Source organism: Dipteris shenzhenensis, chromosome 10 (assembly GCF_047967505.1).
Source record: "Dipteris shenzhenensis isolate YYH24624 ecotype China chromosome 10, Dip_SZ_1.0, whole genome shotgun sequence".
Classification (NCBI taxonomy): domain Eukaryota; kingdom Viridiplantae; phylum Streptophyta; class Polypodiopsida; order Gleicheniales; family Dipteridaceae; genus Dipteris; species Dipteris shenzhenensis.
The window spans coordinates 3,186,219-3,204,395 of NC_141605.1; the positions used below are offsets into that span (position 1 = coordinate 3,186,219).

The 18,177-nt window shown below is 45.2% G+C and overlaps 1 protein-coding gene across 1 annotated transcript in view; it reads right to left on the reverse strand.

The window, feature by feature from the left end:
• Positions 1-18,177, reverse strand: part of LOC147897267 (LRR receptor kinase BAK1-like) — a 58,546-nt gene that overhangs the window by 38,859 nt on the left and 1,510 nt on the right. The window contains exons 2-3 of the mRNA XM_087380865.1: positions 7,194-7,326; positions 6,898-6,969 (exon numbers count right to left, since the gene is read on the reverse strand). Coding sequence (XP_087236991.1) covers positions 6,898-6,969; positions 7,194-7,326 — 205 coding nt within the window. The remainder of the gene's footprint in view (positions 1-6,897; positions 6,970-7,193; positions 7,327-18,177) is intronic.

The following is an 18,177-nucleotide window of genomic DNA, read 5'->3' on the forward strand; positions in this document are numbered from 1 at the left end:
AGACTGGTACAAGGCCCATTGAACTAAGAGCACTACGAAGGGTTTTCAAATATGTGAAGAAGGTCAAGAACATGGGGTGGCAGAGATTACCAATGAAAGCATGGGAAGCAAGTAAAAGGCCTCAAAAGACAAACAAAAGCAAGATGTTATCATCTGGTTGGTGGCAAGACATTCAAAGATGGTTCCAAAGATGGAGAGTAACATCCTACCTTGAGATGTCATCCGGGGAAATGGATGAGAAGGCATTTCATAAAGCTTTGTTGGGAATATTGCAACAAAAATGGCAATCAGCTGAGAAAAGGGCTAAGTATGAGTACTATTGTACACATATCAATCCCATCTATTGGGACACCTACTCCAAGGAGGAAGATAATGCACAAAAGTACATAACTATACCCACACCTGCAAATGCAAGAAGAAGTATTGCACTCATCCGCACCCGATCACACACTTTGGAGGTAGAGAAAGGTGCTTGGGGAGATGTCTCAAGGGAACAAAGATTTTGCAAGTTATGTGACCAAGAACAAGTAGAGACAGAGGCACATGTCCTCCTTACATGCCCACGATATGCATCCATAAGGAGGGACTTTAACAACATTACAAAGGAACACGACACCCTCGCAAGCTTGCTTTCACATACCCATATAGCCACTCTGGGCAATTTTATTGCCAAGATTCTTCAATATCGGGAATGTTGTATTACTCAATGTATTTCAGAATAGTTGTTTTCCTACCCCTTCCATAAAAGAAGGGAGACACTTGTATTGTGATTTTCATGGGTCCCATGGGTCGGTTTCTCGGCCCCCAGAGGACGGTAATACATTCTTCTTCTTCTTCTTCTCTCTCTCTCTCTCTCTCTCTCTCTCTCTCTCTCTCTCTCTCTCTCTCTCGTGACAGATGGACGACCAACACTAATGGCGACGGGTATGCCCAAAAGTCCTTGTAAGGTCTGGAGCGACGCAATCATTGCAGGACGCTTCTTATAGGCGTCACGTAATCCAATCCCAAGCTTAATGGTCTTCAATCAAATGCGCCCCGATTACGATCACATCTTGATCCTACATAGGCCACGTATAAATTCACGCACAAGAAGAGCGACGTGGATTTGTAGAATCCCCTTATGCCCTGTTCAATTTGCAAACAGAGAAAGGATCGAGCCTGATAGTTCCTAACGGGCCTAAGAATCATTAGTTCCTGAGAAGGAAAACAAGACCATGCTCTGAAACCCCAATACAACCTTCCAATTTTCACAAGCAAAGTTCCACAAGGCTTTCAACAGAGGGGTGCATCACAAACGAGATACTAAAACAGAGGAAACTGTCACAGAGGGGTGTTCACACAATGTTTACCCCAACTTCTAAAATGTTCAACCCAGAAGATCCCCTTTGAGGATTGGGCCCCTAATGCCCCCATTTTCCAGTTTTTACAAGACTACAAGAAGGCAAATGTACGAGACTATGGTCAAGATGAAGGAAGAAATTACCTTGCTGAACCAAGAGGTTCAACAGTTGAAGAACAACATGAATGAGATGGCCCAGAAAATGCTAGCCATGGACAGCAAGATAGAGAAGGGGTATACAAAGGTTATGAGCATAGAACAGAAAATGGACAGCCAATTAGAAAAAGGATATGCCAAAGTTCACAGCATGGAACTGAAAATAGAAAAGGAAATATCTAGGCAAAAAGGGCAGGTAGAGACAAAGCATAAACTTGAACAACAGATGCCAAAAAAAGAAGACATCATCAACACCATTGGAAGAGAGTGAAAATGAGGACATAAAGAAGGATCCACATAAACAATATATGTGGTTAGAGATAGCAGCAAAAGAGGGAAATATAAGGTTGGCAGCGTGCTATTTTGCACCCCTACAATCACCCATATACAAACAAAACAGCCATCTATCCCGAGAGGACCCTCTTATGCACTTGGGAGAAGACAAAGCTCAGTTCTCTAAAGAGCATGTAATTATCCTCGCCGGAGATTTCAACGCAAGGACAAGATCATTACAAGGGATCATTACAGTGGAAGGGAAAGATCCCATTTGGATGGAGGAAATGGAAGAGGACAATGCAAAAAGAAAAGGCTGGAAAAGGACATCCAGAGATGACAGGGAAATTACCCAAATGGGAAGACAACACCTCGCCCTATGCGGATGCTTTGGAATACAAATTTGCAATGGCACCCCATACTGCAAACGGAGGGATACACATGCAAAACTCCTCAAGGGTCGAGCTTAGTTGATTATGTGATCATGACCCCGCATGAAAGACACATACTTGAGCACTTCAAGATTGAAGAGGAGTCTATTGATTCCAATCACAGAGCAATATCTATGGGCATCGTAGGGGCAAAGCATATAGTAAAAAAACAGGAAATTCCTGCACAATCCAGGCTGAGATTGGATTATAAAAAGGCACACATATATGAACAGAAACTAGAAGAAGAAATAGCACGCTGTCAGACGCCTCCCACATGCCAAGAAATGAGTGAATGCATGACAGACTTACTGCAGAAAACAGCTCATGAATGCTTTACAAAAAGCAAGGGGAGGAGCAAAAGCATGCCCTGCAACCACTGGTATGATCAGGAATGCAGAGTAGCAAAAAAAGCATGGACAACAGCAGACACAACCGAGAAGGAGGACAAAGCTAGAGCCTACAAAAAATTGGTAAGAAACAAAAAAAGAGACTTTCACAAGAGCAAACAAATTGAGAGCTTTGATGAGCTTAAGCAAAATCCCAGAAAGTTTTTCCAAAAGCTACATGGCAGCATACCCCAAGAGAGGAAAGCATCATGGGAAGACATGATAGATTTCGTCAAAGGCCTCTTTGAGAGAGAGGGAGAAGAGAGGGTCAATAATAACTTTTCCATCAAAGCTGTAAATGCTGTCATAACACAGGAAGATGTGGGAAAGGGTTTGAAAAAGCTCGCAAACGGAAAGGCTCCAGACACACAAGGGCTAGTGGCTGAAATGCTGAAATGGGGGGGTGAGAAGACAAAGAAAATGCTCACTACACTCATGAATCGAGTCTTAGAAGAAGGCTTTCCCAAGGAATGGCAGCTTAGCAGGATCATACCAATCCATAAGAGCGGAGACAGCAAAGTGGCCAAAAACTACCGCACCATCATGGTGAGTAGCCTAATGGCCAAGTTATATGGCACAATAATTGAGCAAAAACTCAGCAAATGGGCGAGAGCAAGGAGCCAGGGCACCATCCCAAGCAGGGTTTCGTCCTAAACATTTGACAATAGACCACTTGGTGGCCATACGGGCTGCAACGGAGGGGATCAAGAATAAGAAAGAAGTAGTCTACCGTTGCTTTGTAGACTTTAAGCAAGCCTTTGACACAGTTCCACACAAAAAGCTATGGGAAAGACAGGAAAAGCTCGAAGTCCCTTAGGAAATCAGAGAAGCCACATACAGGTTATATGAGAAAGTATTAGCTGAATTAGCCCAACCACTTGTAGACGGCTCATGCTCTAAAGGAAAAGTCATCATAAGCAGTGACATAGGAGTCAAGCAAGGCTGCCCCCTCTCACCAACTCTCTTTGGTCTGTTCATCGATTAATTGGAAGAGTGGATGAGAACACACAGCGGCGAAGGTGTCCAGATTGCAGGCTATGCCCTCTTATTGCTTATTTACGCAGATGATGTAGTCTTCTTCGCAAAAAGCAAGAAAGAGATGCAAACACATTTGGATACACTGGGAAAATTCTGCAAACACTCAGGAATGCAAGTCAACATATCCAAGACAAAAGTGATGGTGATTGGGACTTGGAATAAACAGGTTGATTTCACTTTTGAGGGGGAGCCTCTGGACAATGTCACTACATACAAATATTTGGGGCTGGAATTTGCAGACACTTACAAGTGGAATGCATATGTGGAAAGAAGAATCCTAGAAGGTTTGAAAGCTTTATATAGCTTCCAAAACAAGTGCAGAAAGGCACACTTGTGGAACTGGGAAATGAGAAAGTTTTTGTATACCATGCTCGTACAAACAGTGGTCCTTTACAGGAGTCCAGCCTGGGCACCTAGGCTCTCCAGGGCCTACTGGAACCAAATAGAGACTTTGCATAAATGATTTCTCATAGGGGAGTTAGAGGTGAAAGCACAAACACCGTACCCCATCTTGTTGGCTGAGACAGGTATGATACCTCTCGAAGGAGAGGCATTGTGCCAATTCATGGCATACCTCAACAAAGTTGGAAAGATGGACGCCAATAGGATACCACACAAAACAATGGAAGCTACGCGAACGCTGGATGGCACAAAGAGGGGCTGAAATGGATGGAATTATGGTGTATAACCGCTGCTGACATCCCTGAAGATGCATGTGAAATCAGGGAGTTAGTGACGCAGAGAATGCTACAGAAGCTATGGCAAGAACCGAGAGCAAAAATGCAGTTTTATAAGCAAGAAATCAATCCGATGGACAGCTATGGAATGCAGAAATACCTCGGGGAAGACATATCAATATTTAAAAGACATTTAATCTGTAAAATCAGAACCAGCTCACATGATCTCAAGGTGGAGAGGGGAAGATGGGCAAGACCCAGGGTACCAAGAGAGGAAAGAGTATGTAAAATCAGCCCCGCAGGAGAAGTAGAAAATGAGCAGCATGTACTCCTGACATGTCGAGCATATGCGCAAATCAGAGAATGTTATGGGGGCAATAGAAGCAACCTGAAATCCCTACTGGAGTGGCCAGCCAAAGAGCTAGGCAACTACATAAAGGAAATTTTAGAATATTGCAACAAAGTACTTGGTCTAGCACACAGGCTAGCACAACAAGTACTCACTGCATAGCACATTTATGCTTTTATTTATGCTATTTTCTTTCAATGGATGTAAACAATCACTACTTGTTGATAGTGATCACTGTCCCATAGATCCTGAAGGGTCTCACGAGGACATTAATACAATCATATCATATCATATCATCTCTCTCTCTCTCTCTCTCTCTCTCTCTCTCTCTCTTACACACACAAATTCTGAATTGTACGTAAAAAGACTGAGTTGGCTTGTGCAGGTTGAATGTTGATCTCTGCCTCTAGATCACATATTCACTTGTACTAAGATTTGTTGCACTTGTCCGAGGCTTAGCTTGTTGAGCAACATGGTAGATTGAAAATCAATGATTGTGGGCACCCGGAAATTAGAGCGCAAGCACGCGAATCGTAATATTTACATCGACACGTATATCAAATAGCCTCATCAAGGGGATGTTCCTAGATACTTCGCAAAGATGATTTTGGCACTTTGTGAAATGACTCCCCATAGATTCTTCCTCACACGACGACAAATGTGTAAGGCCTCGCACGGATGTCGCAATAACACAAGAGATACTCTCAAATGCATTGATCAGAGCATAAGAGAGAATGAAGGAGCAATTGTGTAGATGAAAACAAAGCACATTTTGAGGAAATTCAGCAGCTAAAGGACACAGTGACAAATGAAGTGGCACGAAACTTGGTCACGGCTCTGAGACCTACACACTAAGCAAGCTTAACCGAATCAAACATGCACGTAAGGCAAGAATGCATGGACCAAAGAGCCAATTGCAAGGGACAAGGCTATGTGATAAAGAGAGAAAAATATGTCGCCAACCGTGCCCCATGCAACCGCTTACTGATTCATCTGAGGTCATGTTGCATCCCGATTGAAACATAACACTTCCCCACCTATATATATCTAGATGAATCCAGGAGCATGCCCAAACTCATCCTCTAAAAACACAACACATAGTGCAGTTTCAATCTCATGATGGTAATTCATAAGGTTGAAAACCATAAACTCCATCATGCATAGCAAGGACTAGCTACTACTATCACATCCCCACTGACGTCATTAGCGTCCAACAATGTGTGTGGACCATAGTATAAATATATGCACTCACACATACAAATCCACACACCCAAACATACTTTAGCTTCCATTTATACAAAGGTCTTCCTACTAGGTTTTTGTCGGCACTCCGGAGGTGAAGAGTACACTCAACCGCAACAAAGACTAATCAAAAAGTAGTCCACATTCTCTTCATTCAAGCTACAACTTCTAAAGGAGAAGGCTAATCAAAAAGTAGTCCACATTCTCTTCAAGCTACAACTGCTTGTGAAGACTATTCAATTTCATTTGAGTCTCTCCCAAAAGAGCACCTAAGCAAAAAAATGCTTAGACAATCTAGCTGATAGGCTCTTGGGGCATTGCCAGGCATCCATTTAAGAGCCACTCAAGCTCAATGAGAAGCAAGCAGCTTGAACGAGTGCCAGGACAGAGTTTGGAGCAGAAATAAAGAGCTTTCCATTGAGCATCCAAGGCAGCACGATTGCTGCAGCTGTCGGTCCTTTTTGGGAGCACGTGTGAAAGGTTTTCACATATTTTGGTGAAATATACATTGAACATCTTGCTGTTCATTACTGCCGTTCATAATTCCTCATCTGCGTGTTAATAGTGAATATTCTTGTGCACGCGTGTCATCTGAAGTTGGAGAGTTACCACGGCTGAACAAATCAGACTTTATAAGAGTGACAATCAAGGCTAATGTAAGCTTCAATATAAACAATCTGATCTTTAGAACCCTAACAATTCAACACATCAGAAGGACAAGTAAGTAAAAGCAAATCTGCTGCAAGAAAGCTATAGTGACCCTTCTTTTTTTTTCCCAGAGAAAGTCTTAGTCAACCTGAGAAGCACTGCTACAGGACTTGAACTTGTAGGAACTTCCAAATCCTATTAAATTTTTAACTTGCAATGGCCTCAAAGAAACTTGAGTCAATTTTTAGGCAACCGCATGTGACATTGCACTATATAAATGCATTGTCACAACAGACTCTCTCTCATTAATAGACTAGATAACAAACAATTATACATTCACATAAAGCCCAAAACTTACAGGTATTGAAGATACGGAAGTTCACCAAGGTCAGGCACTAACTGGCCCGACAACTGGGCATTCCCAAGATCACTGCATAAGAAAGATGATGATAATTCCTACTATTTAACTTGTCATGACTGAAATGTGACAAGGACAGCAATAAAAATACGTGCAGGGAAAAGGACTTGATTGGTACTAAGGCTACAATCTGAAAAAACAAGGCCCTGCTCTCCTAAACAAGAACAGGATTGGTACCACAGCTATAATCTGAAGTAAGGCCTGCTCTCCTAAACAAGGTATGGCAGCAAACTTACACCCTGATTACATAGTTATTGTTGTTGCACGTGACATGAAACCAAGTGCACGGATTGACAAGTGTAGGGTCCCAACTCTGTAAAACATTGCTTGGATCTTGAAGATTCTGCCTCAAAGTATGCAATGCATCTCCTGGTTGCCAACAACATCAACCTAGTCAGTTGATCTTGATTAATTTTCAAAAAGATTAGTAATCGCACATTGCAAAAAAGGCCTGCATTATGTATATTACCTCCTTTATCATGTGCTTATCTTTCTGGACTGCTCATGTGTAACGTACACGAAGTGGGCAATCTCATCAGTTAGAAAATAGAATAATAACAGGCCAGTGATGAGACCTAAAGACTCACAAAGCCATTACAAGACTTGGTTTGTCATGATCCTTCACTATGGGCTCAGCACAACCCAAACAAGTTTCAACAATTTACGCAAGTCAAGAAAGAAGACTGTTTATGAATCCTTTTGCACAGCTCAACTGTGCTGTCCTCACATCTTCAACCCCTTAGTTTGAAACATACAAGTTAGCGGAAAATAGACAGAAGCAATAAACAATACTAATTCACACCCATGGTTTCTTATCACAATGCCCCTCATACTATGAGAACTAGTGTGCTGACAAATGCCTTGACAAGGACACTATGAACCTGTCCAATGTCATAATATGTGTTCAAATAAATATTAAGGGATAGAGTCCACTAGGCATTTTGGACTATAAATACATGCCGAGCAGCTTGTGCAGAACTTAAAGTGGTGTGAAATATTTTCTGCAGTCCCTTGTTGCCATAGACATAGCCTTAAAGTGGCGTAAGTTCTTTTTCTGTAGCCCCTCCTCGCTTTAGATTTGCAAGTATGATAATAGGCACCATACATACACATATATCCAAAACATCTGAGTCCCACATATCCCCCTGCAGATACCGATGAATTTCTGAGAAAATTTACAAAAAACCAAAGCTGTAAAAAAACTAAATTTCTAAATTGCAGGCTGGACCTGTGGTACGCGCATGGCTCGTTGGACTTCATCCAGCTGGGATTCACTCCAGAGAGACTGGGCTCAGGGTTAGCAGTAGGTGTGATCTGGCTGCACCTGATGTGAGGATTCACCGGCCGACACAGCAGCACTGGACGCTACAGCAATGTGCAGAGGCGTTCGAGGCTTACTTTTCTTTCATGATGCAGTGGGCGAAGAAGGTGGGAGTTGAGCCGGTTGCTACTCTTGTCTATAGACGCACAGACAAAAACTACTCTCCCTCCAAGCCCCCATCAAAATCACAGAAGTCTCGTTTTCTAGAACAAGCTCCCACTCATAGGCGAGCTCTGTTCTCTTTGACATCCTCCTCATGAGTTGGACGGTGGTGAGTCATGGACTGATTCTTCAATAGGAGCTGCAGAGAGCAATAGTACGAAGGTCAGTTGACCTCCTCCTGATCCAGGAGCATATGTTCACTTCGGCTGATATCGAACGTAGCCATCACCTCCTTCCAGGTAGGGGGCCCAAGATTTGATCCCATGCAGTTGGCAGGAGCGAGGGGGTTTGTATCTCAGCCTCGCAGACAATGGCCTCAGAGGTTTTTGACCAGGGCGAGCTTATAGCAGGCAGGGCAGTATGGATGGGGCTTCATGTAGGGGGCCTCAAGATAGGGGTCCTGAACGTATATGCACCAGCCAAATGTGGATTCACGTATTGTTGGAGGTGACTTCAACAATCTAGAATTCGCGGACGATAAGCAAGGGGGGCTTCGTTCTCAGAGATGTCGGCAGCAAAGCGGAGCACCTGGGAGCAGTTTGTTTTTGTGATCACCAGCAAGGATCCCTGGAGGGAGGCAAAGTTTACCCTTCACTTCTCCTTTGGGCAGAGGAGACGCGACCACTTACTTCAGCCTATGGACCAATTCTACATAGGGGATTGGGCCATGCACAGAGGGGGAGCCACAGGCATCTTAGCAAGACCACAATGTCTGATCATGCTCCCATTATACTCCATCTTGAGCAGTCTCGCCTGGATCTTCCCCAGAAGGGGATCCATATTCCAGAGAAGTTGCTTCAGGAGGCAGAGGTCCAGCACTCCATAGTGAAGATTTGGCAGCAACCAAAGGGAGTACCCTCAGAGGCATGGGCAACATGGGTAGCAGAGGCGATCCAGAGGAGCAGTGTTGAGCTCTAGTACCAAGCGCTCAGGAGGAGACATGCTCTTCAAGGGAGGGAGAGAGCCCTGAGGAGGGATCTAGCTTCCATAGAGCGACTCAGGGAGGAGGGGCCGGACTCCCAGTGGCTCAGTCAGAGATACGAGGCCGCGAGGCTGATCTTGCATGATATGGATGTGCGGATGGCGTAGTTTTCTTATCACTCGTCCAAGGGAATAGGATGACTCGACAGTTTTTCCACGCCACTAGGCCACCTCAGTAGGGACGCAGATGCAGCAATTGAGAGACGCACAAGGTCAGCTACACATGAATCCCCAGGAGATTTTGGAGATGACCATGGATTTTTACAGGCAGCTGTTTCAGTCAGAGGAGGAGACCCCTGCATGCCTTGTGGCTAGGGAGGTAGTGTGGAAGCAGGTCCCAACGGTGGTATCTACAAGCCTGAGCAGACGCTTAGAGGCCCTTCACAAAGGAGTTCTGGGAGGCTCTTAAGGTGCTTCCTCCTCAAAAGTGCCCAAGGGAGGATGGACTTACTCCGACTTTCTTTCGCTTTGTTTGAGAGAGGATTCGCACACCGCTCAGGCGGGCCTGCCATGAGATTTTTTACACAAGTTCTCTCCCACCCTCCCAGAGTCATGGTTGGATCTGTTTACACTCGAAAGGGGGGGACATAGCGGACATTCGGCAGTGGAGCTGCTGAACACCGCATACAAGATCCTAGCCAAGGTCTTGAGCTTACCGTTGAGGCCCCACCTTCCAGACATCATTCAAGACACACAGGCTGGCTTTACAACATCCTCTTTACATTCTGGGAGGCAGTGGATTGGGCCAAGGAGGAGGCACAGCCTCCCACTGTCCTTCTCTTGGATTTCGAGAAGGCGTACGACAGGGTGGAGTGGTCCTTCCTAGAGGGTATGATACCAAGATTGGGTTTTTCAGAGAGATGGATCAGAGGGGTTTCAGCCCTCTATGCAGAGAGCTCTAGTCAAGTGACCATCGACAACGACACGGGAGAGCCCTTTCTTTTGCCCCACTCAGTTCAACAAGGTTGCCCTCTTACCCCCTTCCTTTTCCTCTTTGTGGCGGAGGCCATGGGTTATTTTCTTCGCTCTCAGGCCGCTGGCCTCTCCGGCATGAGACTCCCGATCAGCCAGGAGGATGAGTTGCTGGACTCACAATTTGCGGATGATACAGCTTTATTTGTGGAGGGCATAGTGGGGAGCCTTGAGATGGTCAAGGGGGCCCTAGCCATTTATTGCGAGGCCTCTGGGGCACGGATCACCTGGACTTAAATCACAAGCACGAAGCAGGTTCAAGACATTAATGACTGCGGGGGCGACCCTTGGCTTCAAGTGGATCCCACGGGGGCGGACAGTGAGATACCCACGATGTCAAGTGGAGATGGATATCTTGGCAGAGCAACAGATCGCATGCGTTCTTGAGAGTGTTAGGTGCAAGCTTCTCTACTGGAGCTCAGCCAAGCTCTCTCTTGCAGGTAGAGCCCTAGTGGAGAACCAGGTCTTACTCGCAATGTCCTAATGTATTGCATCATGCTGGTGTTTTCATAGAGGATGCATGGGCCAGCGCAAAAGATTGGTGCGAAACTTTCTTTTGGGCGGCTCGAATGGCGCGAGGAACACCAAGGCTGGAGTGGCATGGCAGATAGTGATCCTCCCACAGTCGAGGGGTTGGCTGCGCATCATAGACTTGAAGAAAGCAGAGTCGGGCCCTCCTAATCGAGCCCTCCTAAGCAAGCCGGTGGCTCGAGGCCTCACTCTAGGAACAGAGCCTTAGAAACTCCTCCTTCGGATTGGGACTTCTCGGGAACAGGTGGCCAATGACAAGGGTCTTACAGGTGGATCTTCTCAGAGACACTGCTCACAAGGAGGGGCTCCCCACTCATGAGGAGCCTGATCAAGGTATGGCATAGGGTCTCAAGGAGACTCATCCGGGCTAGTCCTTCCTGTAGGGGGACTCATCCTGGCCAGTCCTTCCTACAGGGAGGAGTTCGAGAGACAATGGATTCTTTGGCACCCCGAGGTCAAAGAGAGCAGTTGGAGAGTGCAACAACCCAATCTGACAAGTCGGGAGCGGAGGATCTCCTGGATGCGCCAATTTAGATCTCTTTGGGGCGGTTGCTGCAACTACTCGAGGTGCAAGCCTTTCATGCAACATCAATTCCAATTCCAGCCGTGCCTCTCACTGTATGCGGATTTCCATGAGTTTTGCAAGAGCACATGCTCCAGGCTTTTCACATGTGCATGTCGACGGAGCTTTCGGGGTGAACATTGTGACACTAAAGACGTGTAAGGAGATGGACTAGACACAATGGGAGCCAGCACCATTCCTGATTCGAATGGCAGATCGACGACGACGAGCGTGCTGCCCACTTGGAATATTGAAAGCCGTACGCATGGAGATTGCAAGTATCTACGAATGGACCATACTAGGGCAGAGGACGCACATTGGATGGGCGCATTGGGACACTGGTCCACCTAGATCCTTCAGGGCTTGGAGACAGCTCCCCAAGGATTCAAAGGCCAAGATGCAAGCACACTCTCACTTGCGAGGAGCACGTACATGGGTGGCAGAGATTGATTCAGTGATCCATGAGTCGTGGTGCAAGGGACTGCACAGCCTCTGGACACCCCACTGCTTGGACTATCAGTTCTCACGCACGGGGGTGCCTCTCAAGGTCCGATTCTTTAGGGAGCATCTGGGATTTATCCAAGTGGGCTCCTAAAGGGCGAGTCAGAGAGGGAGTCAGAGAGGCTGGCAGCCTAGAGGATCTAAAGTGGCAGAGGATTAGGGTTGTTGTTCACTGGGGCAAAGAGTGGCATATTGATCCGACCACGATCCTATCTAGCACAGAGGGCACGGTCTGGCGTATCTGGCTGTGGGAGGGCAAGCCACTTAGAGATATACAGTGGGACCCAGGGGAGTGGCTCTGGCCAGTACGACAGGGGCACTCAAATAGGATAGAGGAGCTGCCCTTCTTTTCTTACATGGCACACATTGACAGACGCATCCAGTTAGAGGCAACAAGTTGGACACCCTCAAGGGAGCGACACTGGCTAGAGCAGGAGGTTCCCAAGGAGGTGGTCAACTGCTTCTCGCCACAATTTTGGACCAGCCTGAGACCACGAAAGATATCATGGATGGTGGCTCACAGGGTCTGCCAATTGGTCCCTGTCAAGAGTAGATGCGAGTGGACGGCCGATGCGCTCGTCGTACGAAGGGAGTCTTCGTATTGAGTTTCTGTCAGCACTCTGGAGGTGAAGGGCAAACTCAGCCATGACAAAGGCTAGCACTAAAGGAGAAGGCTAATCAAAAAGTCGTCCAAAATCTCTTCATTAAAGCTACAACTGCTTGTGAAGACTAAAGGATTTCATTTTAGTCTCTCCCAGAGGAGCATCTAAATCTAGCTCATAGGGCAACGCACCACTTAAGATAAAAGAATTATTGCAATATCAGCACGCTGCAACATGGACGAAAACTTCACAAGGTGAAATCTGCATGTCTGCTAATATGGCAGAAGCATATATCTAGATAAATTCAGGAAAAGCCCAAATTCATCCTCTAAAAACACAACATAGTGCAGTTTAATCTCATGATAGTCACTCATAAGGTTGAAAACCATAAACTTATCCACTGACATCATCAGCGCCCAACAATGGGTGTAGATTGTAGTATAAACATATGCTCTCACACATACAAATCCACACCCCCACACATACTTGAGCATCCATTTAGACAAAGTCTTCACATTGAGTTTCTATCGGCACTCCGGAGGTGAAGGGCAGACTCAGCCATGACAAAGGCTAGCACTAAAGGAGAAGGCTAATCAAAAAGTAGCCCAAAATCTCTTCATTCAAGCTACGACTACTTGTGAAGACTAAACGATTGCATTTTAGTACTCAAAGCTAGTACTCAGAAAACAGTACTCAAAAACTAGTACTCAAAAGAAATATAACCAGTTGCCATGGTGGCTCTACTCTGGGCTGCAAAGATGTCCCAAATCTGTCTGTCAGGTCATCTCTCGCTATTTGGGGGGAGAGGGGGTGCAGTCTCCGTGATCACTATATCCAATGGGCCACATCAAGAGTGACGCCTCTGCTCAGATGCTCCCCTCTGAGTAAAGCTAGGATGGGCTGGACCTCCATTGTGTGTGCTCTGGTCAATCTCTGCATCATGTGTGGTCTCTGTGCCCGACTCCACTGCTCTGTGCCGTCTCTTGCCACTTATTCATGCTGTAGTCTATCTCCTTCTCCTCTACTCCACGGACCACTATATCCTGGAGCTGACTCAAAAGCATAAAAATCTATGACAGTCGCTGCCCACGGTCAGCCTTGTGGGGCACTGTCACCTCCTGCTACGTGATCTGCTACAATAGAGTCTCTCTGTGTCGCCACATCTCCATCAGGTAGAGCCCAACACAAACCTGGTCATGAAAGTCGATCAGCCGGGAGAGTGGTGTACCTTTTTCCCTTCATTACACCTTTGGCTGCAATCTGATCACCTCTAGGCTGTTGATGTGGTGTCCAATCACTTGGGTCAGCTCTTGTCCATGTTTATGTGGAGCAAGGTAATCTGTCATTTTGGCTGTCTAGATTGCTGAAGGTTACCTAGAACTGTGTGTCTTCATGCAGACTCTGTGCACACATCTTGTGTAAGATCTTGAGCAAGCATCAATTAATTTGACATGACATCAAAGCCCAAAAGAGATAAATCAATGATCTATACATAAACTGAAAGACAAAGATTGCAAGGAAGAAAGGGACAATTCAGTGAAATGGAGGAAGGAGACTCAATTCCGTCAAATGTGCATCTCTTTCAGTTCTTTCAAGTATAGCTAAAAAGATGCCCATTCCAAATTTAGGTGAAAAGGTGAGTACAATGGAAGTGGCTCAAGGACACCTTCGCCTTGTTCCTAAGGGCTCTCTTGTGGGAGCTAATAGAGCGTCTCTTTGAACAGGTGAGTATCGACCCATAATGGGTCATTGAGACGGGATGTTCAAATATGGGCAGCAATCTAGCTGCCATGTAGGCAGCATTCATTGGTGCCATGTGGGCGGCAGATCTGGTAGTCACATGAGTAGCAGCCATGTGGACTGGGTGCCCAGCAGCTGCACCTAAACATGTACTCCTCAAGCCTCCAATATCTGCTACACCCAGTCTTTGTTGCATGCCCTTTAGGTGTCAATGATTCTGGGTGGGATGAGTACAATGGCCCAATGGGCCCTTTATATAGAAGAGGGCTTCCAGCCTTCCCCCCCTTCATGAGCAGGCTCTAGGCCACCCGATCAGCGTTTTGTACTGAACTCTTGACATGGATCTGGGCTGAACCCAGCCATTGCCCGAATCACAGCTGCTCCCAGGTTAACCCATTAAGACCCTACCTGCTCTGGTACAAACGAGACAGGGGACCCCCTGTCCATGGTTCTATCTGAGGTTGGGTCTATCCTGGTGCCCATATGGGCCTCCAAGGGCTCTCCAATCATCCCCTTTGGCTGCAGGTGGATCAGCCCTAGGCTGTCCATGTTGTGGCCAATCAGCCCAGGTTTTGTGTCTTCTTGTATCATCCCTTATCCACTTATATGTGGAGCATTTAGGCTGCCTTTATTGATGGCATAGCTCCAGAATTGTGCATTTTCATATCACCTGTGTGCCCTGAGATCTTGAAAGTTAGGTTATACCTGGGAACATTCTGCTGCGGGGATTTGGCTGCAAATGGGCCCGCAGTATTTTGATAGTTAGAAGCGCCTAAGCTTCAGCAAGAGAATTGTCCTTAGATGTGTTCTTTGTAAATTTACTCCACTGCTTTGCGATCACACATCATATGCAGCAGATACTGATCATATTCTTGCAGATGAAAACACAAATGCAACAGAGCTAGTTCCACATGCCAAAAAACCACAGGCCAAGGGCAATGATGGAGAGCATCATTCAAAATGCGGAAAGACAGAGGAGAAGTTACTCAACCTTCAACACGTTGAGGGAGAAGTGCCTCACTCAGCCATAAACATCCCTCAATCATTTAAAGGACAGCAGAAACATCAAATCAATGTCAGTGGATGTGATTTAAATAAGCATGCCATAACAGACAGAGCTTTGTGAGTCAATGCAAGGATCTTTTAAAATTGTGCAAGACGAATAGTAATAATTGTATGTTAACCGCTGCCATCATCTCACAAAAGAGGCCATGCCTTCGTGCATCAAATGTAGCCAACATCATTGGTCACATCCATGTTCTCCATTCTTACGCCCAGGTGTCAGCCACTCTATTAGAGATGGAAGACATGCGCCATAAATCAATTGGCAAATAGAATCATTTCATCCTGTAGTTCAAGAGCTTAGTATGGAAGGACAAACTCTGTACCAACGAGTCCCAGTTTAGACCCTTGACTAACTTTTAGTATCAAGGAGAGGTGTAGCAGTTGCTCCCATGGGTTCGGTCCCAAACTTTTCGATGCAGTCCAGCTTTACACCTGACAATTAACAACCGTACTTTGCAAAATTCAGGTCAGCAAAGCTCATTGCCAGCATGAAACTTAGGCAATCTCCTTTTCCATTCCATCCAAGTCAGTTTTGAAGCAGCAAGAACTTGATACGTACCCACATCATTTGCATTTTTTCTTTGTTCAACAAGGATCATTGTTTGACAGTGAATAAAGCGATTGGTGAATGGGGACAGCTATACAAGCTGACTCCTCACCCAAATTATGTAACAAAAGTATTGCTTCCTTGCTTCTCCACCCGTTCAGACCCTCTTTTGCACTCTCAAATGCAAACTTCACTCCCACTCTCCTCTCCTCGCCTCTCTACATCCCTCTCCCCCTAGTCTGTTCTTTCACATGCAGTTGTCTTGTGCCATCCATTGCTGACAGACCAGTTGAGACGAAGAAGGCTGGCCTATGACATTGAGCCAGTGAAAGTGATCCCTGTTAATTATTGCACTGCAAAATTTTGATATCACCTCCAAGTTCTCTGCCTATTGCGTCTAACTCATTGGACAGCTCTGAGATCAAATGTGAGAGCTGCTTTCACATAATCATTCACTATGAAGAACATCAGCTACAATGGGAGAAAAAAACTTACCAGAAAATACTCGTAACTCAAACCCAAAAGAGCAAATGATGCAACTATATATATATATATATATACATACACCTAGATGAATCCAGGAACATTCCCAAACTCATCCTCTAAAAACACAACATAGTGCAGTTTCAATCTCACGATAGTCACTCATAAGATTGAAAACCATAGACTCCATCACGCATAGCAGGGACTAGCTACTATGACATCCCCACTGACGTCATCAGCTCCCAACAGTAGGTGTAGACTATAGTATAAAAATATGCTCTCACACATACAAATCCACACGCCCACACATACTTGAACACCCATTTATACAAAGTCTTCGTACTGAGTTTCTGTCAGCACTCCGGAGGTGAAGGGCAAACTCAGCCATGACAAAGGCTAGCACTGAAGGAGAAGGCTAATCAAAAAGTAGTCCAAATCTCTTCATTCAAGCTACAACTGCTTGTGAAGTCTAAACGATTTCATTTTAGTCTCTCCCAAACGAGCATCTAAATTTAGCTGATAGGGCAACGCACCATTTAAGATAGAAAGAATTATCGCAATACCAGCAAGCCACAACTTGGACGAAAACTTCACAAGGTGAAATTTGCATGTCTGCTAATACGGCAGAAGAATTTTATCCTTAAAACCACCGCCCTGATGCCAGATGTTATGTTACAAGAACCACTACCCTGATGCCAGATGTGATGTTACATATAGCTGAGATTAACGGACAACAATATTGCAGACCACTGTGAAGATGTACTGCAACATGTGGAGGGTTACCACCAGCTAGCCCTGTCCACCAGTTGCGGGCAATCATCTGCTGAAATCCATTAATGTGCATAAAAATGGAGCTGTCAATTCAAAATAGGCACCAGAACGGCCCGCCCTGAGCCCTCAACATGAACATACGGTTCAGAAGGGGAGTATGCCCGTTAGGACAGGGGACTCAGTATAAATATGGTGGCCCATCGGATCTAGTCTGGGGCCAATTAGTGGCCCAATCAACCAATGACCGCAACAAGCAATACACAGCTGTCTGTCAGGCATATACCTTTGTAAGACTAGAATAAGTCCAATCATACAAATTTAGATTTAATGTTGTTCTAAAGATCAAAAATCTACACAGAAAATAAAAGAGAATATAAAAGAAAATATGAAAGAGAAGAAAAACGAGGTAAACAAAAACTTTTAAGAAAAACAAAAGGAAGACATACTTAGCAAGCAAAGCAACACTTATGTCGTCATCAGTGCCCAAGCAGCTGTCTGTCAGGCAGTCTACCTGGCAAACTGCAAGGTGTCAGCCCATGCCAAGAAAGAAGCTAACATGTGAACTTTCAATATTTTCGTACTGTGTATGATAATTACATATGTCTTAAACTGCACAGACGCAACTCCCAAGATTTTCATACTCTATAGATGATGATTACATACGTCATAAATTACACGAGAGCATTGGGTATCTCTAAACTACAGAGAGCATTGGGTATCTCTATAGATGATGATTACATATGTCTTAAATTACACGAGAGCATTGGAAAGAGATATCAACACCAAACTTGCAGAAGGGTATTACAGGTATCTCTAAAAGCGATGCAGAACGTGGAAGATATAGATAACTTATTGAAACCGTCTCTGCCATCTCAAATTCACAAACTCTCTCATACTTTTATTTGCTTAAAAGCCCTGAAGGTTCAATATACTTTCGTCTCATCAATGACCGTGTGGCATGTATATGTCCATATAAAAAAGT